Below are 25,480 nucleotides of genomic sequence, written 5' to 3'. Positions count from 1 at the left end.
ATCAAGTAGTTTGGCCAGTAGGACATCCCTACCACTCCAAAGGGTAGGAAAGGATAGGGAGGCCAGCACAGTCCCAAACCTACAACTGAACAGCTTTGCCTCTCTTTTTTTACTGCCTGCTTTTGAGAGTTCTTCCTAAAAACTTGAATGCTCGTAGGGCAGTAATGCTTCACTGTCACGTAGCTCCTTCCTTTGAAATTGTTACTCATAGGCACTCATTAGCTGTCATTCTAGGAAGATATGTAATTCTCCATAAACTGACCTGTAAATGTGAATGGCAGGGGCAATGTTGTCACTGCTCCTGGAGGTAGTATTTAGCTACCTAGGTCTTTTTTTCAGCTGGAACTCACCGGAACTGAGTTCCAGCACCTCTCAGGTGGGTGCCATTGTCGTCATAAGAGAACAAGAGAGGCAATCATGGTGAGTCCCGGCACCCTTTTTTCTAGAAAAATAGCACTCATCATTAGTAACTACTAGGAGTATTATCCTCCATGAATTTGTCTAATCCCATTTTAAATCCTTATTTTTCACTCAATAAGCCGCACCGGACCATAAGGTTTCTATCCAAGAGCTCTGATTGCACTAAATAATGATCTCAGGGCCAGTTGTAAGAAATAGCAAGCAGTGAGTAGTAAGGAATGAGATAGGTTTTAGGCTATGCTATGCTTTCAATAGGTTATGTTATATTCTGGATTATGTTATGTTCTAATAGATTATGTCTGAATAGGATGAGAGTGTTGGAGATACGTGCGAATGTGTATGTGAATCCGGTCTTGGGTGTTTGATTTTCGTTGTTGTGTATACTGTGTATATACGGACAATGACAATAAATTTATCTATCTATCTATCTATCTATCTATCTATCTATCTATCTATCTATCTATATCTATCTATAAGGTGCACCTAGTTTTTAGAGGGGGAAATCAAGAAAAAAAAAATTCTCCCAGAGCTTCTCGGGGCTGCTAGGGGAAGCCCGGGCTTCTCCCCCCAGCCCCAACGAGCAAAGAAGCCAAGACAGTGAGCAAGATCCATCCTGCTTTCTGTCTTGGCTTCCTCCTTAGCCGCGCGCAACCTCTCCGGCCAGGAGAGGCTGCGCGCGGCTAAAGAAGCCAAGACAGCGAGTGCGATCCATCCCGCTCGCTGTCTTGGCTTCATTAGCTGTCTATGGCAGAAGCCAAGACAGCCAGCGGGATCCATCCCTATGGCTGTCTTGGCTTCTTTAGCCATGCGCAGCCACTCCGGCCGGGTAGAGGCTGCACGCGGCTATGGTAATTCCCCCACCTCCCGCAAAAGCCCACAGGAGCCGAGCACCCTTTAAGGAGTATGCGGCTCCTGCGGGCTTTTCTATGAGGAGGGAGAAGGGACTGAAAGGTCGCGTCAGTCCCTTCTCCCTTCTGGGGAAAAGCCCGCAAGATCCGTGCGGCTCTTGGGGGCTTTTCCTTCTTCCCTGCCTCCCCCCTGCATTCGCCCCATAAGACGCACACGCATTTCCCCTTACTTTTTAGGAGGGAAAAAGTGCGTCTTATGGAGCGAAAAATACGGTACATCTAGTTTTAACCATGCGCTGTGATGCTCTCCTCATCTGCGGAAGGCTGTCCCCAACGGGGAAATTCTTGAGCATTTTATGCTTTAGCCATCCATGCCAGCGGTGTCAGTTGAAGAGTCCTGCCTGCATTTCTGCCTTTCCCATTTCGTCATCTAAAAAACTGAGCGGCCAATTCCGTCCCGGTCTCATCTCTTAGCTCTTGTAATTCGAACCCAGAGAATGTTCCATTTACCTTTGATGCTGGTGGGAGGGAAGGAAGGGTAGCGTTGGTGCTGTCAGAAGAAGCTTGCATTTATCACCCCAACTTGAGGATCAATTCAGCATCCTATATCAATTACTTTTACTGCTATGCAAACACATGTTTCCGCATGAACTCCACTGCCCTTGAAAACAGGTGGTGTGGCGTGTTGCACGTTCAAACTCTCTCACAGTAACATCCAAACTTCCTGGACACACACGTTACTTTTCTGGATGCAAGCAGGAAAAAACTGAAAACAACCAACTACACACTCTCTAGCCTTGATATGGGATCAATAGCCGACCTTTGTGTATTGTTATGACATTTCACACCTGATCTCTTGGTTGGTAGCAGAAATGCAGAATGCAACGACCAGCTTAACCATTTTTTCCTTTTATTTCAGAGCTTTCCAAACACTTTAGTGTGTCGGCTGCAGTGTGTAGGTGTGTCATAAAAACACTCCCTGTGCTTCTCCCAGGGTTGGAAAGGGGTTGGGTTTAACCTGCAGTTTGCTAGTAAAACTGAATTACTGTGTCATGAAATGATGCATGTCTAAAAAGCGTGTCACCAACATGAAACGTTTGGAAAGCTCTGTTTTATTTTCTTCCGCTAGTCATTTTAATCATGGTTTGTTTGTTTTTTTTTACAGGATTTGTTGTGATGAAAAGAGAGTAGAGTCATTTATAGTTTCCAGAACCGCTATTGCAATTTTGAACAAGGAAAAATAGAATTACCCACATCTTTGAATCATGCTGTAGACAATTCATTCACTGTTTAAAAAAAAGTAAGAATTGTAAAAAAAAAGTAAGAATTGTCCACTAGGATCAGGTGTTTAGGACTGCTCCTCTTCTGGCACCATAGTTACTGAATGCATACTTGCCCCTCACTTTACTTAGAATCACAGAATTGCAAGGGACCTCAAGGGTCAACCCCTTGCAATGCAGGATTCCTCTTGCCCGATGAGGGGCTCAAACTCACGAATCTGAGATTGAGTGTCTCATGCTTTACCGACTGAGCTATCCTCCATGCCATTGTTGGAAAAAAGGTTGCTGTCTTGGAAAGCTCTTGTGAATGTCAGACATCCTCTGACACCCTAGGGTAGAATGGGAAATCCATGACACTCCAGATGTTATTGAAATCCAATTCTCATCATCCCCAGCCAGCATGGCCCAGTGGTCAGGGATGATAGCAGTTGGAGTCTAACACCACTGTCTCCCTATTTCTGCCCTTCAGAATAAGTCCTGCAAAACCAACGTAAACCTTTGGGTGGGGTTGATACGCCATTGCAAATATATGGATAAAATTTTCACAGGATGGAGTTTGTCCTTCCGCCATCTACAGAAAGGACTGTGTTATGGACTGAGTTGAATAGGATCCAAAATGCAGCAGTCTGATTGGTCCTAGAACAATAGGATTCAGAATGCAGCAGTCTGATTGGTCCACAGGAGCCACCCAATCCAACTCCAGTTGGAATTGAATCCGCAACCTGATTGGCCTACAGGAGAATCCCAGAATTAGCCAATCACGTGGGGCCCATTGTGTAAATAATGTATATAAAGCAGACATTTCGGGGGAACTTCCATTCCTCACTACTCTGAGCTGAATAAAGAGCATGAAATCCACACTCAACTCCGAGTATATTTCAGACTTTATAAATTGTATGATAAAAGCAGTGATCAAAGGGATAGAAAAGGAAGCATGCAGTGGAAGGGAAGCAGGAGATAAGACTAGCCACTGGGAAGGTGAGAGGGAGGGCAACTGGGTGCCTGTTCAGAGTGAGGGCGTGTGTACGTCTCAACGATGAAGAAAGCAAACATTGCTGATCTACATGGACTTAGATACTGCAAAATGATTGTTTACGGTGCCTGAGTTCAGCACAGTTGCTGTAAACATAGCCTTGCCCCCAAATGAAGCATAAATGTAGTAGTAGTATCTGGTACAACAAGAAACAGGAAGGAAGCAGGGATAAAATGCTGGCAGCAGTATACTGTTTCTTCAAGCAACAATAAGATTTGTCACTGTATTAGCGAGTCATCAGTATATTTATATGGAGTGGATAGGCCTCAGCTGTTTGAAGCTTTCAGGATAACAGGAAGAAGACAGGCAATACCTATCAGTCTTCTCAAATATTAAATAGATTTTTAGAAGTTGACCAATAGTACTTGTGTGGTGCTGTGGGTTAAACCACAGAGCCTAGGACTTGCCGATCGTCAGGTCGGCGGTTCGAATCCCCGCAGCGGGGTGCGCTCCCGTTGCTCGGTCCCAGCGCCTGCCAACCTAGCAGTTTGAAAGCACCCCCAGGTGCAAGTAGATAAATAGGGACCGTTTACTAGCGGGAAGGTAAACGGCGTTTCCGTGTGCTGCGCTGGCTCACCAGATGCAGCTTGTCACGCTGGCCACGTGACCCGGAAGTGTCTTCGGACAGCGCTGGCCCCCGGCCTCTTAAGTGAGATGGGCGCGCAACCCCAGAGTCGGACACGACTGGCCCGTACGGGCAGGGGTACCTTTACCTTTACTTGTGTGTGTGTGGTTTTTTTTGGGGGGGGGAATTACAGTGGTACCTCAGGTTAAGTACTTAATTCGTTCCGGAGGTCCGTTCTTAACATGAAACTCTTCTTATCCTGAGGTACCACTTTAGCTAATGGGGCCTCCTGCTGCTGCCGGGCCGCCGGAGCACGATTTCTGTTCTCATCCTGAAGCAAAGTTCTTAACCCGAGGTAATATTTCTGGGTTAGCGGAGTCTGTAACCTGAAGCGTATGTAACCTGAGGTACCACTGTATTCACCTAGCATAAATGGTTAAAGGCCTACAAGGGCTTGGTCAAATAACTGAAATGTTAAAACAGGTCATTAACATCTTACCTCTACAAAAGAGATAAGAAAACTGAATGGAACTTTATTTGTATTCTACAGCTATACTGTTCTGAGGACTATTTCAGCAGGCGCTTTCTTTTGAATAATAAACAGGGTCTTTTAAAATATTTCTCTTTTTCTGGTCAGGCTGAAGAGGGAGGTTTTAAAGGCGAGCTCCGAGCTGTCACTGTAGCCCCCACCCTTATGCAATCATTAGCAGTTTGCTGCTGTTGGTTTAAAGCTATGAAAGCAAGATGTTACAGGGACTCCGAATGATGACTCAGCAGACAAAGACCAAAAGCTCTTGACTTCAGCTGCCGGCATACAAATGGCAAAATACCGGCTCTTCTGGTTAGACACTAAACAAACTAAAGAGAGCTTGCCAAAGGTCTAAGTTCAAATGAAATGATTTTAGCTTTGCTTCCTTTGACACACAGCAGCCTGTTAAATAGCTGTTAAACAAGGTTGCGCCAAGCACATGACTTCCCCTCATAATTGAAAAGCTGGCATGCTTTTTCACCAAAGGTAGGGTAGTACTCCTAGTCTTGAGGCATAAAACACAATATTTCCACTTAAAAACATGAGTACTGTAAAGAATCCCTGCTAATTAGGAGCAAGATGGAGATTAGAAACACACATACACCCCGACTCAACAACTAGGATCAGATGATGTTCCAATCTAGTTTACAGATGTTCCTGCTATCATTGCATGTCACATTTGGCCAATGCACAATATATTTAGCATATCAAGTACACTGTGTCCAGTATTTCAAATAGAGGACTGCCCTCTGGAGACGTTGGAAACCAAGAACTGTTCTCTGCAAAGGGGAACACGTGGCCACTTGCTAGCCACCCTCCCTGGCGAAAATGTGATAAAATATGCCTTTAAACATCTTCATTTGTTGAATCTGTATCGCTAACCAAGCCCTTAAGGTAACTCAAACCCGAGTAATACCAGTTTTAAATTGCAAGTTACAGCAGAAAATTATACTTTACCTTCTCAGATTGTCTGTTTTGTTTTACTATATAGGCTTGAGGCTATGCATTTCAGCTGTTAGCACCACTGAGCCATTTTTTAAAAGAACCTCAATAATTTGAGGTTCTTCTACGACAGGACTTTTTAACTGCTGCAAGAAGATTTGAGAGGGCAGTTTTCTATTGGAAGGCAGAATTTCTCTGCCAATGGAGTGTTACGGCTGAAGGGCTAGCCTAGGGATATATGAAGGCGTTGATTTCCATTTCTCACTGTATTACAGTGGTGCCTCGCAAGACGAAATTAATTCGTTCCGCGAGTTGCTTCGTCTTGCGATTTTTTCGTCTTGCGGAGCGCGGATTCCCCGAGTATTAACGGCTTTAAGAAAAAGGAAGCAAACTCGCAAGACGTTTTCGTCTTGCGAAGCAAGCCCATAGGGAAATTCGTCTTGCGAAGCACCTCAAAAAACGGAAAACCCTTTCGTCTAGCGAGTTTTTCGTCTTGCGGGGCACCACTGTAGTTGCATGCTGCGCAGCTACTGTTCTGCTGCAGTTCAGCTTCCAGCAAAAGCTGTGTTATTAGTCTCACTGTGATGAGATTTTACATAAAATCATAGCTATTTAGCTTTTGTGAGTAAAGCAACTAATGTAGATAATTATTATTCTGCACTATCCAGTTCAAAGGAGACCTCAATGTAAATGGAGGGAAAACAACAACATCAATTGCATATTGTTATGCATCACTTGCTGATTGAAAACAACAGTGAATACCACATGCATTTTATTTTTCATTTCAGTTTTCCATTTTGCGTAAGCCCTTGCAGAGGATGAACCACCTGGCCTGAAGCTTTGCTTGTGAGGCAGACATTACATAAACAATTCTTGCCAGCTTTACAGTTTCAGGCTGCAAGAAAAAAACCCCTCCATTTTCAATATACAAGCAAATGGATTTATCTACGTATCTAGAATATGCAGCTCAATAGGATAAGCACCATGACTGCAGCTGCTGTGGTTTGGATTCGTTCCAGGACAGTCCCCTTCTGTGATGCAGTGCCTAAAAAGAGTTTAAGAAGTATTAAAACCAAGAGCTCCATCTCCCATGGTTCGCTAGGTAAAGGTAAAGGTACCCCTGCCCGTACAGGCCAGTCTTGACAGACTCTGGGGTTGTGCGCCCATCTCACTTAAGAGGCCAGGGGCCAGCGCTGTCCGGAGACACTTCCGGGTCACGTGGCCAGCGTGACATCGCTGCTCTGGCATGCATTCATTTATGTCCATTACCTTGCAGGGACAACTTTGTTATCTCCACAGGGGGTGCCAGTTCACGCAAGCTTTCATCTGTAGCAGAGGTTAGCTTGGCCGCAACAACATTTTCAGATTTGGTGTGTGGTGCATCATCTACAGTCAAGGGAATAGGAGCGTTAAGGCATTGGCTTGTCAAAGTTTGTCAGGAACGGCAACTTTGGAGGCTCAGAGGCAAAGCCACCATTTTGCTTTTTAAAAAAGTCTTACAGGGCTTTAAAAAGGAGGAGGAAGGAAGTAAGTAAGTTACAATTCCTGTTGCTTTTAACTGCTTGATTTGTTCTGAATTAGCTACAATTAGCCATTCATGATTTGTTCTGCGTTAGCTACAATTAGCCATTCATTATAATTCTGATCTTCACCTCTCTACCGTGGTACCTTGGAACTTGAATGGAATCCATTCTGGAAATCCGTTCGACTTCCAAAGTGTTTGGAAACCAAGGCGTGGCTTCCGATTGGCTGCAGGAAGCTCCTGCAGCCAATCAGAAGCTACGTTGGACGTTCGGGTTCCAAAGAACATTCATAACTCCTTGTGGTGGAGTCTCCTTTTTTGGAGGTCTTTAAGCAGAGGCTTGACAACCATATGTCAGGAGTGCTCTGATGGTGTTTCCTGCTTGGCAGGGGGTTGGACTCGATGGCCCTTGTGGTCTCTTCCAACTCTATGATTCTATGATTCTATAAACTGGAACGCCCACTTCCAGGTTTGCGGCGCTCGGGAGCCAAACCGTTTGACTCGTAAGGCGTTCGGGATCCAAGGTACGACTATCTTTCCAATCTGTGAGTGCCAGACCTTATGTAGCCTAAACAGCACCACCCACCCACAAACTTTAGAGGGATTCCCTCCAAAAAACAGTCAAATGAGGATTGTTTTTGCTCTGGAGTTGACTGACTGGTGGTTTTTGAATCCTAAATAGCAGCATTATACACTGCACCATTTTGTTTCAGGTCTCCTTTTTCTATCCCATTCTGGCCTCAGGATTCACTTGGGTAGACACCCTCCCTAACACTTCCCATGATCCCAGTATATGGGTTTAGGAAAGAAAATCACCATAGCTGTAGTAATTATTGGAGCAGATTTCTTAGAGCAAAATTGCAAAAGGTGGAGCAGAAGCCATGACTACAGTTACTGAGAGGCAAGAGCCTTTGGGGGGAATCTATGGATTCTCTTATATTGAGCCATCTATTTTTTTTATTACATTTATATTCCACTTTTATCTTCCAAGGATATCAAGGTAGTTACATGGCTGCCCTTCCCATTTCATCCTTACAACTAGACTAAGAGACGGTGAGTGACTGTGGCCCAAGGTCACCCAGTGAGCTTAAAGGCTGGGTGGGGATTCGAACCCTGCTCTTCCAGGTCTTAGTCCATCTCTCTAACCATTACACCACACTGGCTCTCTAAAAGGACCTTACCAGTTGTTGTCACAGTCTTATCAGAATCCAGGAGCCATCCAAGTCCTTCGTCTGCCTTGAGGATAAACTGACGTCCAACTGTAGAGTCAGCCTCAGCTTCTATCACATGAGATTCACCTTTAAGAAAGGAATCACAACAAGACAGATATAAACTGAACTTTCTGGCCTAGCAGTATAGTTAAGTATAGTTAAGTACTCATGATCCGCCAGAAGGCCCTCGGCACTGGACCTCAGTGTCCGGGCAGAACAATGGGGGTGGAAATGCTCCTTCAGGTATACTGGACTGAGGCCGTTTAGGGCTTTAAAGATCAGCAACAACACTTTGAATTGTGCTTGGAAACGTACTGGGAGCCAGTGTAGGTCTTTCAAGACCAGTGTTATATGGTCCCAGTGGCCGCTCCCAGTCACCAGTCTAGCTGCCGCATTCTGGATTAGTTGTAGTTTCCAGGTCACCTTCAAAGGTAGCCCCACATAGAACGCATTGCAGTAGTCCAAGCGAGAGATAACTAGAGCATGCATCACAGTATGCAGGCAGGTAGGGTCTCAGCCTGCGTTCCAGATAGAGCTGATAAACAGCTGCCCTGGACACAGAATTGACCTGCGCCTCCATGGACAGCTGTGAGTCCAGAATGACTCCCAGGCTGCGCACCTGGTCCTTCAGGGGCACACAGTTACCCCATTCAGGACCAGGGAGTCCTCCACACCAGCCCGCTTCCTGTCCCCCAAAAACAGTACTTATGTCTTGTCAGGATTCATCCTCAATCTGTTAGCCGCCATCCATCCTCCAGAACATAGAACTAGCAAGGGTTTTGTATGTTGTAGCCTCTAGACAAGTACATTCTATGCAAATAGCAAGTTCTCAGCCTCCAGGCCATTTGTCATCAATAGCCCTTCCTTCAAGAAATATCATTCCACCAATTCCAAAGTAAATACGTTTCACAAAACTTGAAGAAAACTGATAATTTCTTCCCATCGCAAGACTTAGATGAGAGGCTTCCATTGGTAAGTGGCTTGAAACTCTCTAGGAATGCCACATAGACATGAAGACGAGGAGGGTGATGAAATTTGTTACCTGCCTTTCACCAGCAAGTCCCGGGGTGTGTGTGGCAAGAATTCAAAATTCAGTATTTAAAAAAGTTAAAACAAGTTACAGTCACAAGAATAGGGTGGGTCCTGAAAACCTACACCTCAGGTGTCAAGCAGAACCTCCTCTTCTCTGTTGGGGGGGGGCTGCACACCTGTTGTGTGTGGGGCCAGTCCCCCCAATTTTTCTCTCTGCACCTCCACTTCTTCATTCAGTCCACCTCAGGAGGTTGCCTGGGAAGGAACTGATCATTCTTGCCAGAAGTCTGAACTGAATAGTTGCAGAGGGAGTCATGGCTTCATCTGTTTTGACCACCTCCCCTGCAATTTTTCCCTTCTTGTCCCCTTCCAGGATTTCCCCACTTGCAGGAAGTTGGTTGGAGGGCCACAGATCCCCACCCCTACTTTATCATAGCACAAGCCTTTGATTTAGCCATTTCCTTTCTTACCTTGGGCCCCCATGTCTGTTGTTTCCACTTCCCCTCTCTGGAGGTCCCAAGGAGCATCGAGGATTAAGAGAGGTCCCACCAGAAGGTCTGCCTCAGCTTCCCCTTCCGAGATGCCAATGATAGCTAGAAGCGAACAACAGAACGAGTTGTTTTAGAGCCTTAAAACAAGCTTATCCCCGGTGTTAAAGGCAAGAGCTGGTCCCACAAGCTTTCTGTGCAATGTGGAAAACAATACTGTACATTTTTTGAAACTCCATGCACACGGCTTTTACCTTTGAAATATGGGAAATGTATAGTATTGCTCTTAGCATCACTTATGACAACATGCAAGCATTCCCACTCAGTTTAGAGATGCAGAAGGTTCCAGAATATCCAGCTAGTGTGTAGTTTGCAGTTCTCAGTAGCTGAGCTACTGCCAGAGAGTAAGTTGAGAGCAGGGGTCGGGAGTCTGTGGCAGGCCAGTTATTGCTTGGGTACAAAGTTACATCCATACTATGCACTTACAATAATTTATTCTTTATACCCCACCCACCTGGCTGGGTTTCCTTAGCCACTCTGGGCGGCTCCCAACAGAATATTAAAAGCACGATAAAACATCAAATATTAAAACTTCCACAGAGATGGTGCCACTACCGAGAAGGCCCTCTGCCTGGTTCCCTGTAACCTCACTTCTTGCAGTGAGGGAACCACCAGAAGGCCCTCGGAGCTGGACCTTAGTGGGGGTGGAATGATGGGGGTGGAGACGCTCCTTCAGGTATACTGGGCCAAGGCCGTTTAGGGCTTTAAAGGTCAGCACCAACACTTTTAAACGTACTGGGAGCCAATGTACGTCTTTCAGGACTGGTGTTAAGCCCAAGGCTTCCCCCACAGAATCCTGGGAACTGGAGTTTACCCCCTGCCCCATTAGCAAACTATAGTTCTTGGGATGCTTTGGGGGAAGCCACGTGCTTTATAAACATGGTGTAGGATGTGACCCAGCCCCCAATTATACCTGGCTATACTGGAAGGAGCTGGTGGCAGGTAGAATCTAACACCACCTGGTGGATCACAGGTTTCCCCACCGCCCAGGTTTAGAGTATACCTGACCCCGAAGTCACTTGTTCCCTCTGTTCTGATGTACGGCGATTGCTGGGGTTGTTTGTGCTGGGCCATCCTTTAGATGATACACAGTTCCCAGTTTCACAGCAGTTGCAGATGTCCTCTGAGCCTTCTACTGGTAGCCAACTGATACATACAAAAAGGTCATGTTAGTACTCCTCAAAGTTCTGTCTTTCCCATAATGCAAGCTACGATACTTACAGGCTTCTTTGGCTGTTGAATGAACAAGCTTTATTTAGAGGATCTGGTCCTTTGTTGGTCGCAACGACTCTCAGATGGCAAGCAATGTAGATCTTGAAGGGAAATTAAACAGGGTCAGAGTGGGGAATGCCACCATCTCACTGTAAATGAAAAAAGTAAGCAGGGCCAGCTGTCCAGGGGCAAGGCAAAATATGGCCTGCATGGAAAGAAGTGGACTGCACGGCCAGCTGAATCTTACTAAGGACAGCAGGCACTCTTAAGGAGGTGCAGGGGGGATCACCCAGCCTTGCCCATCAACACCCTCGCCATCACTTTTATTTTGCCCAATGGTAGGGCTGGGCCTGGAACCTAGTGAGACGAAGGAGTCCTCTCACCAAGTTCCTTACGTCCCCAGAAAATCTGAACGCTTCTATGGTGAACTGGAGTGTTTCCAGGCGCGGTCTTGGGATTTTGAAGGCGGATTTCACATCATGAATTCTCCCGTCGACCAGGCATCTGGATCCAAAGATGGTACAGTCAGAAAAAAAAATGCTTGAGCATTGATTCAGTGTGGCAATTATTTGGGAATGTAAACGTGCAACCTGAACTTATGTATGTTTACGCAGAAGCAAGCCCAGGGTGTTTACTTTCAAGAAGGTGTGTGTAGAACTGCAGCCTTACAGCACAATCCTCACCATGACCACTCAAAGGCATGTCCTCCTGCATTGAAAGGGACTTACTCCCAGGTAAGTTGCATTAGGATTGCGGCCTTAATTGATTCTAGGTCGGTATAGGCAGGAGTGATTCTGTGTGAATCTCTGGGCAAGCAGACAGAGATCCTCTGCTTCCTGTGAGGATTGAGTCACTAACAGGAATTTACCCCCCAAATCCCTATGCTGTTTTTCACCAGAGGGAGCCATCACTAACTCCTGGAGTCTCACACTGCTCAGAAATTGGAGTGACATGTAACAGTCCCTTTCCACGGGTTCCACTAAGGCTAGTGTCAATTCCCGCCCTCCCCCCCCCCCATCTTACCCATGGAAGTCAAGAATTGCATATTGTAAGCTGGCATCTTCCTCTGGTGTTTTTTTGGCCACACAGCTATCGACCAATAGCCTGAGAGGTAAATGGTCGTCTTCCCTCTCGACGTCTGCTTGGATATGGAGATAGTCTCCCAGCCAATATCGAGTAGACTCCCTCTCGGCACTCCAGTCATCTATAGTCATCCACAATGAACAAAGGAAAGGAAGAAGAGGAGGGAGACTTAAAATAGTATCTGACAAACTGTCCTTTTCAGGGTTTGGAATCTCCCTTACCAGTCATCAGACGCAAGGAAAAGCGGAACCCTCCTTCTGCAGACTTTGTCGAAGTAAAAGGAACCCCGGTGGGCTTGGTGCCATTGCTGCCCACCTTATCTTCCCTAAAAAGAAAAAGAAAAAATACAACTCAGTGGATGCTGACATGCAAGTGGGTTATTGAACTGTGGCCTAAGATGCTCACCTCGGGTAGTGGCACTCAATAGGGATCTCTACCGAGCTGTTTCTTACAATTCCAGGGCTGCTTGCAGAGCTTGGGTTATAGTACAGTCTTGTGCGGTAGAACAGGGAGTCTGCTGTTGTCTGGAAGAATAAAGCAACCCGGTAGTCTTTAGACAATTCACTTCACAGCAGATTTCAATACAGTGGTACCTCGGGTTACATACGCTTCAGGTTACATATTCCGCTAACCCAGAAATAGTGCTTCAGGTTAAGAACTTTGCTTCAGGGTGCGAACAGAACTCGTGCTTTGGTGGCGTGGCGGCAGCAGGAGGCCCCATTAGCTAAAGTGGTGCTTCAGGTTAAGAACAGTTTCAGGTTAAGAATGGACCTCTGGAACGAATTAAGTACTTAACCCGAGGTACCACTGTATTCTGTATTTTTAGTGTTCAGAGTTATTGCCCGTTACCTATTAATACAAAGGTCAGGCTATTTTCACAAAGGATGATTAAGGGCCGGTTTTTAATTTTTGCATAACTTTGGTGAGCTGCATTTTCAAGGAACTACATTCCTAGCCAGGGATGGAGGAGAAATTAGAATCAGCTTGTGTTTCAAGATGAAACTAACCAGTTCACGCTTGTCAAGCAATACGTGAACTGAAATGGAGTTGTCCTTTGGAACTTTCACTTCTCCAAATTTTGCAAATCTAAAGTCAAATCTAAAGTCAAGTAATGTGTATAAGAATGCAAACACTAGCGTGAAGTACGCACATAAATTCATACATTCGTGAAAATGACATCAAACTGCATTATGGGGAAACTGCTGCATAAATGCAAAGCAAAATTCACACTAAGATGTGAGAGCTTAAAAAAACAACACCCCCCAAATTTATGTGGAAATGTAGCAAACTGAACTTATGACTGGGAAAAACAAACTGAAAAAACTCAAGTTGATATATTTCCCCATCCCTAATAATGGATTCAAACAAGCACATTTCATGTGATCACTTTTAATTTTCAGAGAAGACGTACCTGCAGGGCCCACACAAGTTTTCAGTTGCAAATTGCTCCCCAAAGTGTTGTTTACAGGACAGGACAGCCTATTCATAAGGCAGAATAAGGCAGCTGCTTCAGCTTTGGGGCATCATAAAAAGGGCAGCAAATTATTATGTAACTTATTATTGCTACGCTTTATTCTGCTGGGAAGAGGGAGATATTTCGGCACCTGAGGCAGAAACTCCCACAGGAATAACTCTGTAAAGCAGGAAGCCCCACTGAATACAACAGGACTTACTCCAAGGTAAGTGCATATAGGAATATATATACATATATACATACATACATGCATACACACACACACACACACACACACACACACACACAGTGGTACCTTGGGTTACATACACTTCAGGTTACATACGCTTCAGGTTACACACTCTGCTAACCCAGAAAAAAGTGCTTCAGGTTAAGAACTTTGCTTCAGGATAAGAACAGAAATTGTGCTCTGGCAGCGCGGCGGCAGCAGGAGGCCCCATTAGCTAAAGTGGTGCTTCAGGTTAAGAACAGTTTCAGGTTAAGAACAGACCTCTGGAACGAATTAAGTACTTAACCCGAGGTACCACTGTACACACACACACACACACACACACACACACACACACATAAACAAGAAGGATCTTATTTGTACACAAGTCTCACATTACCTGTAGATTGATGCCACACTCTTGAAGCCCCACCTCAAAAACAACCAAGTCAGAAGCACCAGCAGAAGTATATTGGCAGCCTTGCAGGCCTAAGTGGAGATCAACAGCTTGGATCAGCTGCCCGGTCCCAAACAGATCTCTGTGAACGGCTATCACCATTTTGTCTTTGTGGCATTGCACCGCAACAGGCCGCGGAGAGCTGGTGGGTAACAACGTCAAGGGCTGCGTAGGAGAAGGTACACCAGCTTGCCTTGAAAATTCTTCGCTAGTGCCATTTTGCAGCTGCCCAGTCACTGGCTTGTGCCTTGAAATCTCCCCAATAGTAGCACAAGCCACTCTCTCAATCACGCAACACAACAATAAGCACCCAAACCCTTTGGAATACCACATCCTGCTTACGTTATTTCTGAAATTCCACCACCCTAGAGAAAACTACCCAGCAGCAGTCGTTTTATACCTTCTCCCCATTTGCTATCTATTGCAAGTAATGAGCCTCCTTTATAGAACATCACTTGTTGCCACCCCCTGCTGTTAAGACATTTTTAACGGGGGAACTCCAAGGAAATCAGTTGCACCTGGGCCACAGTATCTGAATAAGTAAGGATCTAGTCCTTTGTGCACTTATGCTCTCCCCTTGGCTGGTTTTAGGTTTGATAAGGCCCTTAGCTACTGAAGGTAATGGGGCCCTTTATATGTCCAGCTGGCCTTTGTCAACAAGAAGTTGTTAATGTTTTTTGTGTTGAATATATGCTATATGGTAATTTGTGGACCTAATAGGTATCTAAAGCCATTTGCACATGTTGCCATGCAATCATTCCATGCAGAATGTAGGCACCCTATATATAGAAATGAGCAAACCAGTGATGTTTTAGGGAGCAGGCGGGGCCCATTACTTACACCATAGGAGCCTACACAACACAAACCACTGTTGCTATATGTAGGTTTTATTTTATTTGTTTTTTTATCTTATATTTTGGAAATGTACATCCAGGTTTTTCCCCTTTTATTTTTTTGGGGGCCCCCAAGAGGGGGCCCCTAAGCTATATCTTGTTTAACTTATACATAAATCCAGCACTGGTTCTCCCCCAAAGCCATGTGAGTGTATAGGTAGATTAGATATAGATAGATAGATAGATAGATAGATAGATAGATAGATAGATACTCACACACATACAACTCAGGGTAACTCTAGATGCATCTGTTGAATGGCCCCCTATGCCACAATAAATTTGCAAGTCTTTAAGTGCAATAAGATTATGTGCATAGCTGTCAAGCTTCCCTTATTTGGCCGGACAGTCCCTTATCCCAGCGCCATGTCCCGCTGCTGTCCCTTATTGATGATGTCCCTTAAATAAGCTACTGAAGGTAATGGGGCCCTTTCTATGTCCAGCTGTGCTTTGTCAACAACAAATTGTTGCTGTTTTTTGTGTTGAATATATGCTATATGGTAATTTATGGACCTAATAGGTATCTAAAGCCATTTGCACGCAACAAAATATGTATTTTATCAAAGTAATTGTTGATCCCTTATTTTGGCTGCTGATCCCTTATTTTCGAGACTGCTGGTCCCTTATTTTCAAATCTGTAAGTTGACAGCTATGTTATCTGGTATTCAACTGATTCTCACTCAGAGTGAGGCAACAGGCAACTCCTATGGAAGTTGTTGCTCAGACTCTTTTAACGCTTTGGGACTTATTTTGAAGAGAACATGCCTAAGTACCACCACACCACTAAAACCTTATTGCAGTTGTGGCCAGTTAACTCTCTGGCATTTCCCCCTCCTGATTGTTCAAGAGGTGCTATTTAGGTATAGAGGGTGGCTTTCCAGATAGCCTCTAGAACAATTAAGCAGGAACCTGTCTGGATTGGAGCAGCTGCTGCAGGAGGCAAATGTCTGTCTTGGGGATCAGAAGACTTGCATAAAGGCATCTCCAGCTGGACTTGAGTAAACCAGGCTGGCTGTACTCAGGGCTGACCCAACCATAAAAGCAAGCAAGGAAACTGCCTGGGGTGCTGATATGGCAGGGACACCTATTTCAGTTATGTAGTGTTAATTTATTATATGTACCCCACCCATCTGGCTGGGTTTCCCCTGCCACTCTGGGTGGCTTCCAACAAATATTAAAAATACATCAAAATGTCACACATTAAAAACTGCTGCCTTCAGATGTTTCCTAAATGTCAGGTAGTTGTTTATCTCTTTGACATCTGATGGGAGGGCGTTCCACAGGGTGGGTGCCACTACCGAGAAGGCCCTGTGCCTGGTTCCCTGTAGCTTTGCTTCTCGCAGTGAGGGAACCACCAGAAGGCCCTCGGCGCTGGACCTCAGCGTCCGGGCAGAATGATGGGGGTGGAGATGCTCCTTCAGGTATACTGGGCCGAGGCTGTTTAGGGCTTTAAAGAGAGTCACTTGGTGCAAAAAGGTTGTTTAGTATTCACTGACTGCGTGCTGCTTGTTCATTGTAAGGGGCGTGATTGACGACCTCGTAGACGTTTCTGGAGGCTCTTCATAGGCACACCCCAGCATTGCAATCAGTGGTGATTTTGTGTGTGTGTGTGTGGGGGGAATAAATGCATTGCAATCAGCCGTGATATTTTTCGTCGGGAAACAGAGCCAGAGATGCCAGCTTGAGTGATGTTGTGATGTTGCGACATCACACGTGAGCATCACACCTCTCTCCCTAAATTGGGCAGAAGCTTCCTAGACTTTGGGAAGGAGGTGCCAGGGTTTAATCTAATTTACCAGGAACGTTTAGGGGCCAACCCAGTCCCGCTAGTCCACTGACTGCACACCACAGATTACAATACAGTGGTTCCTCGGGTTACAGACACTTCAGGTTACAGACTCTGCTAACCCAGAAATAGTACCTTGGGTTAAGAACTTTGCTTCAGGATGAGAACAGAAATTGTGTAGCGGCGGCAGTGGGAGGCCCTATTAGCTAAAGTGGTACCTCAGGTTAAGAACCGTACAGACCTCCAGAACGAATTAAGTTCTTAACCTGAGGTACCATCCAATAAGGATGTCATTAAGGGCCTTCTGATCTTCACTAACCATAACCAAATTGCCAGTCCTAAAATATCAAAAACTTGTAGCACAAGGGACAAATAACAGCAGAAAATGTTGTGCTAAAAAGCTGGGTTAGTTTAGCAGCATTCCTCAGCTCAGCAGGTCAAATAGCAGTAAAAAAAATAAAATAATCAAATGTTTCTACGTGACAGTGGATGGCTAAGGGCTACAGAGTCGGTCCTTTAATTAGGCAGAGGGAGGGAGTTTCACGAATGGGCAACAAACCGTTAGCGATTTAATTTATTATTGCTGTGTTTTTTACTACCAGGGAAGAGGAAACACGCTTACGTAGAAAGCTGGTTCATAGTGAGTCAGGCTGTTGGTTCCTCAAGCTGGGTGTTTTCTATGCTAACTGGAAGCGGTTATGCAGGGTTCCTGAGAAGTCACATTCACAGCCTTTCTCTAAGATTCTGAGGACACCCTAGCTGCTCTCCTGCTGTGCTATGATGACCCTTCACTTTTTCTGGGATTTTCTGCCTCAGGTGCCAAGAACGACTTGGTCTTGAGTTGGAGGGTGGGATGTCATTGCTTGCTCCACCTCAGATTTGAACTGGAGCCCCTCTGACTTGTTTGGATTAAGGTGAACATGCCCCTTCCAAGGCAGACTGGTCTACACCTGCAGAGATCCAGCCCACCCTGTCCTGTCAGCTTTTGTGAGCACTCACAGTGGCATAGCGTGGGTTGTCAGCACCCGGGGCAAGGCAAGTAATTTGCACCCCCTAACCCGTGGATTTGTGGCCCCTAACCCTAACCCCCAGATGTTGCGCCCGGTGTGGCTGGCCCCCCCTGCACCCCCCACGCTACGCCACTGAGCACTCAAAAGAGAACATATAAGTACGGGGGGGGGGGGAAGGGGACAGAGAACAAAGATTTGATGATGTCATGTAAGTTCCCCATAAAAGTGAGTGTGTGGGGAAATTCTAGAGTGAAGTAGTGTTCAAACATTCTTGGTTGACTGAACCGCAATCTGAGATTTGAAGGAATAGAGTGACCTCTAGTGATTAAGTTGCTTTTTCATCATTTTGGATGTTTTGGAACATCCATTTGCTATATAGACAGTATTTGTTCTGCATGCTTTGTTTGAGGTCATTCATTATGGCCAAAATGGGTTTTGTTATCCTTCATTATGTACCCTGGTTAATTATGAAAAGCCTACAGGTAACCTTATGAATTCCAATTGTTTTTTCATAGGGTACATTTCATAGGGTACATTTCATAGGGTACATTACTTTAGAATTATCCAGAGGTATGTGAGCCCAAAAGTATACAAACTTTTCCTTCAGTTTCCATAAATGGAAAAACAGTGGCAAATCATCAAACATTTCAATACTTATGAAGTCAGAAGAAGTCAAGAAGCTATTTATCGAGTGCAATATGATTTGATGACCCACTGGATATTTGAAAATGGTCAAGTGCTACTGCCCTTTAACTGATTTACCCACTACATAGAATTGGAAGGGACCCTGAGGGTCATCTAGTCCTAACCCTGTGCAATGCAGGAATTTCAACACGACATAATCCCCCATCCAATTTGAAAACATACTTCACTTTGCAAATGTGCTAGCAGTTTTACTGCTGCACCACTAAATGTACACATTGCAATATGTACATGCCTACTTGTAAGGGGAATTGGGGTTGCTCGTGCGTAAGTGGCCGCTGCTCTAGGCAACGTTGTCTGGCTAAACCTTTCCCTGGCTGAACAACACTTTCTCCGTGGCTGTGTCAGTCACTGGCAGAATCCGTCAGTGGGCGTTTCCTGAACTTCTTCCAGTATAAAAGCTCTTTGACACCAAGTCGCCGCCTAGTCTCCCTGCACGGAGGTTTTCTGCGCAGAGTGGGTGTGGCCAGCGGAGGTCCTGGGCTCTCCCCGCTGGTCTCTGTGGAAGAGTCTTGGAGCCATCTCTCCGAAGTCCTTCCCGGCTCCCTTTTCTTCCTGGTGTCACGCTGATTTCCTTCCTCTGAGGAAGTGTTCCCTCTCTCCCGGCTGGGCCCTTCTCCTGCATCGTCAGGGAGCCTTACCTCCACTCTTGGCTCCGATGGCAGTTCCCTGACACTACTGTTTGAGAACTCTAGAGGAAGGAAACACCTTTTCCTTTTGTTTATGTAGTTAAGGCAAAGGATCCCTGGATGGTTAAGTCCAGTCAAAGGTGACTATGGGGTACAGTGCTCATCTCGCTTTTCTGGGCCAAAATCACTACTGGCGCACAAAACACAGGTCAGTTTCATTTGGGTAGGATGCTTCAAAGGCAAATGAATGGCCTGCAGGACAAACCATTCCTATATTTCTTTTTCAACATATCTGGCACAGGGAGGAGGGAGCTAGAAAACCTATACAGATTTCACGGGAGCAGGGACTTCAAAAGTCCTGTCTAAGTCCCATTGAAATTGTGGGAACTGTGCAAGAGCTTCCATTCAATAGAACAGGGGACAGCAAAATTTTCAGCAGGGGGATAGTCCACTGTCCCTCAGACTTGTGGGGGAGGGGCAGACTATATTTTGAAGGGGAAAAAATGAACAAATTCCTATGCCCTACAAATAACCCAGAGATGCATTTTAAATAAAAGCACACATTCTACTCATGTAAAAACACGCTCATTCCCGGACTGTCCACGGGTTGGATTTAGAAGGTGACTGGGCCGGATCCGGCCTGTCAGGGAACTGCCATCAGAGCCAGAGGGAGAGGGAGGGCTCCAGAGGGATTCCGGAGGGCGTCCCGGGAGGGAGAGAAGCAGCCCATCTTCTGGGGAAGGAAATCAGCGTAGCACCAGTGGAGAAGGGGGGCAGATGGGGGAATCGGCGAGGTGGCTCCATGACTCCTCGCCGGAGACCAGCAGGGAGAGCACGGGTCCTCCGCTGCCCACACCCTCCCTGCGCAGAAGGCTTCCGCGCAGGGAGAGTAGGCGGAGACTAGGTGTCAAAGAGCTTCTTTGCTGGAAGAAGTTCAAGAAACGCCCACTGACGGATTCTGCCAGCGATTGAGACAGCCACGGGTGAGTGGCTGTCTGGACAGAAAGGGTTCACTCAGGTGTGGCGCCGATTTACGCACGAGCAACCCCTAGAACCATTACACGGCCCTTGGGCCTTAGTTTGCCTACCCATGCAATAGAAGCTGTAGAAACAGAACAAACCTGCGATCATGCAAAGATTGTTCTGATAGGACATCTAGTGTGATGATTACAGCATATCCCTCCATTTTCTGTTTTTCCTTTATTGTTTCTGGCGAGTTTTCTCTCTTTCTCCACTCTCAGTTAGTTGTCAGTGTTTTTACTGCACAGTGACTCTCGCTGGGTCTAGATGGGGTGTGAGAATTCAAACTGTCTGACTAATCTAACAGCTGGATAAATAACAGTGCCAACTTAAGTTATTGTTGGCAGCTATCAGCCTTGGAAGACAATTGAAGAGTGTGCCTTCAGGGGTGAAGTCAAACCATTGCAGATTTACAGCGCCTGCTGCGGCTGTAGGGACCGATACAGGGTAATATATTAAATGTGTCAACCATTTTGGATGAATGGGGTTCTGACAAAGGTTGTTAAGCTCTGCAGCAGTTTGGAATTAGGAATATCCATATATTCCTAACCCTTAGTAAGGTTGCAAAATAGACCCCTGCTTTCCCCACCCTCAAGTAATTAGATTAAATCTATAGACACACATTAACTTGCAAATGATGGTGTTTGCTCAAGCTAATCTAGTGCACCTATGTGCCTGATTTTATTTGATTGGAATTTTCAACGAGAAGAAGAAAATCTTGATTATGAGCACCACACAAAAGCATCAACAATCATGTAGTGTTGCCGGTGATTTATAACTTTGCTGTCCAGTTTCCTTCCTGAGGAGGTCAGTTTGCTGATTTCGCCTTTCTTTGGCTTCCCTTTTCATCCTGGTAGGAGGTGAGAGACAACAGCAACATGACAAAAGGTCAACAACACTGCGAACATTTAGAAATACATATTTAGGAAATTTGCAGATAGTCATTACAAGTTATGTATACATTTGCATTCAGAGAATCTAATGACGAGTGTTCTTATGGAAGAATGGATGCCCTTTTCAGACTATTTAAAGAAGTGTTATAGTGTGATGAACTTGCCAGCAGGGTCTGAGCTATGAACAACAGAAGGAATTAGATTATAATGTTGTGGCTTTCATTTGATAGCTAGAAAACAGGGTGTAGCAGAAGGGGAGAAACAGCAACTCCCCCCCCCCCCCGATATCTTTATTGTCATTGTCCCTTGCGGAACAATGAAATTGAAAAACTACATAAAACTACCACAAAACTACATAAAACTACCACAAAACTACATAAAACTACATAAAACATTCAAAAACCCCTAAAAAACTCCAAAACCCCATTTTAAAATACACTATACTACAGAGACCCCTTATGCTGCGTTTAGAACCAGAATTGCATTAGGGTAGAAACTGTTTTTCAGACGGCGAGTCCTGGCCTTTATAACCCTATACCTTCTTCCAGAAGGCAGAAGCTGAAAGAGATCATTTCCGGGGTGCGTACTATCATGTGCTATCTCTGCCGCTTTCTTATGACACCTGGCAGCATAGATTTGATCTAAGGTGGCAAGAGTGCACCCAATAATTCTCTCTGCAGTCTTTACAACCCTGGATAGCATTGTTTTTTCCCTGGCCGTGCAGCTCCCAAACCACACGCACAGACCATAAGTTAGTACACTCTCCACAGTGCAATGGTAGAATGCCATCAACAGGTGTTTGAGAGATTGTTTTTCCGGAGGATTCTCAGAAAATATAACCTCTCCTGTGCTCTCTTCACCAGGTCTTTGCTGTTTTCTCCCCAGGTTAGGTCGTCTCTCAACTCCATTCCCAGAAATCGAAACACTGAGACCTGTCCCACGCACTTCCCCTCAATAATAAGTGGCTGAATATTGAATTTACATTTCTTAAAGTCCACAATGATCTCATTTGTTTTCTTTAAGTTAAGCAGTAAGTTGTTTTTCCTGCACCACTCCCCCACTCCCCCAACTGCTCAACTTCCTTCCTATAGGCCGTCTCCCCCTCCCCAGCCGTAATTAAACCAACCACCGTTGTATCATCTGTGAACTTAATGATCTTATTACTGGGGTATTTGGGGGCACAGTCAGCTGTATAGAGCATGTATAAAAGTGGGCTCAACATGCACCCCTGCGGCGTCCCTGTATTCGTGATGAGATCCGCAGAGACATGGGAACCCAACCTGACCCTTTGGGAACGGTTTGATAGAAAGTCTAATATCCACCTGCACAAACATGGTGGAAGTCCCAGGTCTAATAATTTGGGCACCAATCTATGCGGAAGAATAGTATTAAATGCAGAACTAAAGTCTACAAATAATCTCGCGTAGTTCCCTTGCTTCTCCAAATGAGTCAGGACAGCATGTAAAGCCATTGCCACAGCATCCTCTGTGGATCTCTTTGCCTTGTACGCAAACTGGTAAGGGTCAAGTCCCACTGGCAGACAAAATAAGATGCGCTTCCTCACCAGTTTTTCGAAACATTTCATTATAATGGGTGTCAGCACCACAGGGCGAAAATCATTCAGACTGTCTATCTTTGATGGTTTTGGCAGGGGTATAATGGTAGCAGATTTCAGACAGGGTGGAACAGTGGCTTGGGCCAGAGACTGGTTAAAAATCTTCGTAAAGATTCCTGCCAGTTGGTCTGAACAATCTCTTAGCACCCTGCCAGCCACCCCATCCGGGCCCATAGCCTTCCTCGTGTTTACCTCCTTTAATTTTCGCCTCACTTCTCCCTCTTCCACCCTGGCAGCATTTCCTGTAGGTAGTGACGCCAATAGCTCTGGCATCCCTGTTGGACTCACTGTTGGTGTCACCTCAAATCGGGCAAAGAAGGTATTAAACTCTCCCACCAAGGAAGCAGTACTCTCTACCACTGATGAATTCCTCGATTTATAACCAGTCAGATGTTGGACTCCCTGCCACATTTGTCTAGTATCATGATTTCTCAGATGGTCCTCAATTTTTCCTCTGTACTCTGCTTTTGCTTTCCTGATACCCCTCTTCAAGTTCACTCTTTCTATGCCATACAATACCTGGTCCCCAGTTCTAAAAGCAGAATTTCTGGCCTTCAATAATCTCCTAACCTCTCCTGTCATCCAGGGCTTCCTATTCGGATACAACTTAACATACTTTCCCCTGGTGACATTTGCTGTGCAGAATCTAATATAATCCAGGACCGTTGATGTATAAGTTTCTAGATCTTCATGGTCGAAGATATTCCAGTCGGTCTCCTGGAAACAGTCCTGCAGTTGCTGAGAGGCTCCCTCAGGCCACACCGTAACCATCCGTGTTTGTATCTGGCCTTGTTTCCTGAGGGGTGTGTATACTGGTGTCAGAAGCAGGGACACATGATCTGTACCACTGAGGTGCGCCAAGGTCTTGACCTCATATGCCCGTCTAATGTTTGTGTACACCTTGTCAAGAGTATTTTCTCCTCTTGTTGCACACTCAATGTGCTGATGGAATTTTGGGAGCACTGCCCTCACATTTGTGTGATTGAAGTTCCTCGCAATAATGTGCACAGCCTCCGGGTATCTGCTCAATTTAGCATTGATGTTTTCATGCATACTGCTCATGGCCCTGCATGCATTTGCAGTTGGTGCTATGTACACCGCTGTTAACACCACTGTTGTAAATTCCCGGGGAAGATAGAAAGGTCTGCATTTAATTGTCAGAAATTCCACATCCGGAGAACAGTAGGTATCCAACTTGACAGAGTCCGTACACCAGTTTTGATTTACAAAAATACACACACACACACCTTTTTTCTTGCCAGAATCCTGTGTCCCGTCCTTAAGTATTATCTGGAAAATGGGGTGGGAAGTCAACAAAAATAAGAGAAAATATGAAAGTGTGTTTTGACTGTATATGTTAAAAACGTTGAAATTTAGTAAAGCATTTTTTTACCTATACAGTGGACGCTCAGGTTGCGAACGTGATCCGTGTGGAATGCGTGTTTGCAACCTGCAGCGTTTGCAACCCACAGCTGCGCATCTGGGCACACATGGGTTGCAATTTGGCGCTTCTGCGCATGCACAAAGTGCGATTTAGTGCTTCTGCGCATGCGCGACCGTTGAAACCCAGAAGTAACCTGTTCTGGTACTTCCGGGTTTTGGCAGTCCATAACCCGGAAAAATGCAGACTTCCGGGTTGGTGCCTCCGGTAATGGCGGAATTCCTCTGATCGGGAGGAATTTTCCCCGTGGGAATTTGGGTCTGGCCGTCACGGCGAAGGCGGAGACCCGCAAAACATCACAGGCGGGAGAAGCCTGTGAGCGTGGGATTTGGCGGGCACCTTTTGCGCCTCCCCTACTCGCAGGGAAACCCAGTTTCGGGGGTCCGGAGCGACGTGGGGTGAGCAGCGCGGTGCTTTGAATTGTCTGCTTCTTCCACAGAGTGTAGCCGCATTGCTGTTGCCGGAGAGCGCTGACTTTTTCCTGTGGACAATTTGATTTTAAAGTAATTACCCGTGAATAGAGCTGAAGTGGGAGGACTGGATTTCTAAAAGTTTAATTTGGTATCGTAATGGGTAGGTTCAATACAGGAAGTCCGCCTTCCCCTTTTGTAAATAGACTGAAGCATTGAGGCTGTAAGCTGAAGCCTTGGAAAGCCTATTGTAAAGGACTAAATTTCCCTCGGTAAAGAACATTAACCCCCCCCTTGGGAGGCAGGAGAAGAGCGGGGGGGAGTTGTGAACTGAATATGCCTGCGGGAGAGAGTGAAGAGTGTTAAAATACCACCACTCAGACCCTGGAAACGGGCTGCTAGCAGGACTGACATTTTTTGGAAGGCTCACTGACAGCGATTAGAACGTTCGTTGACAGTTAGCTAATAAGAGAAATACATTGTTTCTACTGTCTCCGTCTGCTTTTAAAAAGGAGTAAAAGTAACTGAAAATTGAAACTAACTTCATTGTTTGAGCTGTGTTTAAAAGAGGACATTATTGACTAATATAAACAGAAACTGTTTCCCCCTAGAGGAAGCCTTTGAAACTGCTACAAGAGCTGGGCTGGGGGAATTTCCAGCTGCAAGATAAAAAGCTGTGAGACTCTGGGACTGACCTTGAATCGTTTAAGTGTTATGGCA

The 25,480-nt window shown here is 45.5% G+C and overlaps 2 protein-coding genes and 1 long non-coding RNA gene across 3 annotated transcripts in view; 1 reads left to right on the top strand and 2 right to left on the bottom strand.

Moving 5' to 3' along the window:
- The window catches only part of NPHP3 (nephrocystin 3), a 216,430-nt gene that overhangs the window by 165,378 nt on the left and 25,572 nt on the right, over nucleotides 1-25,480 (top strand). The gene's annotated exons all lie outside the window — the stretch shown is intronic.
- LOC310828351 (zona pellucida sperm-binding protein 3-like) lies at nucleotides 6,332-14,775 on the bottom strand. The gene is made up of 11 exons (XM_083705941.1): nucleotides 14,308-14,775; nucleotides 12,631-12,749; nucleotides 12,447-12,550; nucleotides 12,166-12,346; nucleotides 11,526-11,646; nucleotides 11,152-11,243; nucleotides 10,934-11,076; nucleotides 9,853-9,975; nucleotides 8,321-8,437; nucleotides 6,887-7,003; nucleotides 6,332-6,662 (listed from the first exon to the last, which is right to left on the bottom strand). The coding sequence occupies exons 1-11, from the start codon at nucleotides 14,695-14,697 to the stop codon at nucleotides 6,571-6,573; spliced, it is 1,599 nt and encodes a 532-aa protein (XP_083562067.1). The 5' UTR covers nucleotides 14,698-14,775; the 3' UTR covers nucleotides 6,332-6,570.
- The window catches only part of LOC310828515, a 52,561-nt gene continuing 48,125 nt past the window's right edge, over nucleotides 21,045-25,480 (bottom strand). Inside the window, exon 2 of the long non-coding RNA XR_014556991.1 lies at nucleotides 21,045-21,251. This is a non-coding gene — a long non-coding RNA (uncharacterized lncRNA). The remainder of the gene's footprint in view (nucleotides 21,252-25,480) is intronic.

Source organism: Podarcis gaigeae (genome assembly GCF_964106915.1).
Source record: "Podarcis gaigeae genome assembly, chromosome: 12".
NCBI classification, from domain to species: Eukaryota; Metazoa; Chordata; class Lepidosauria; order Squamata; family Lacertidae; genus Podarcis; species Podarcis gaigeae.
This window is presented reverse-complemented; position numbering and strand designations above follow the sequence as displayed.

Coding starts and splice junctions, on each gene's coding strand:
- LOC310828351 (XM_083705941.1), bottom strand. CDS start 14,697: ATGTGGTATTCCAAAGGGTTTGGGTGCTTATTGTTGTGTTGCGTGATT. Junction 9,976..10,933: donor ACAAGTGACTTCGGGGTCAG/GTATACTCTAAA, acceptor GTTCGCTTCTAG/CTATCATTGGCATCTCGGAA. Junction 6,663..6,886: donor AACAAAGTTGTCCCTGCAAG/GTAATGGACATA, acceptor AACTCTTTTTAG/GCACTGCATCACAGAAGGGG.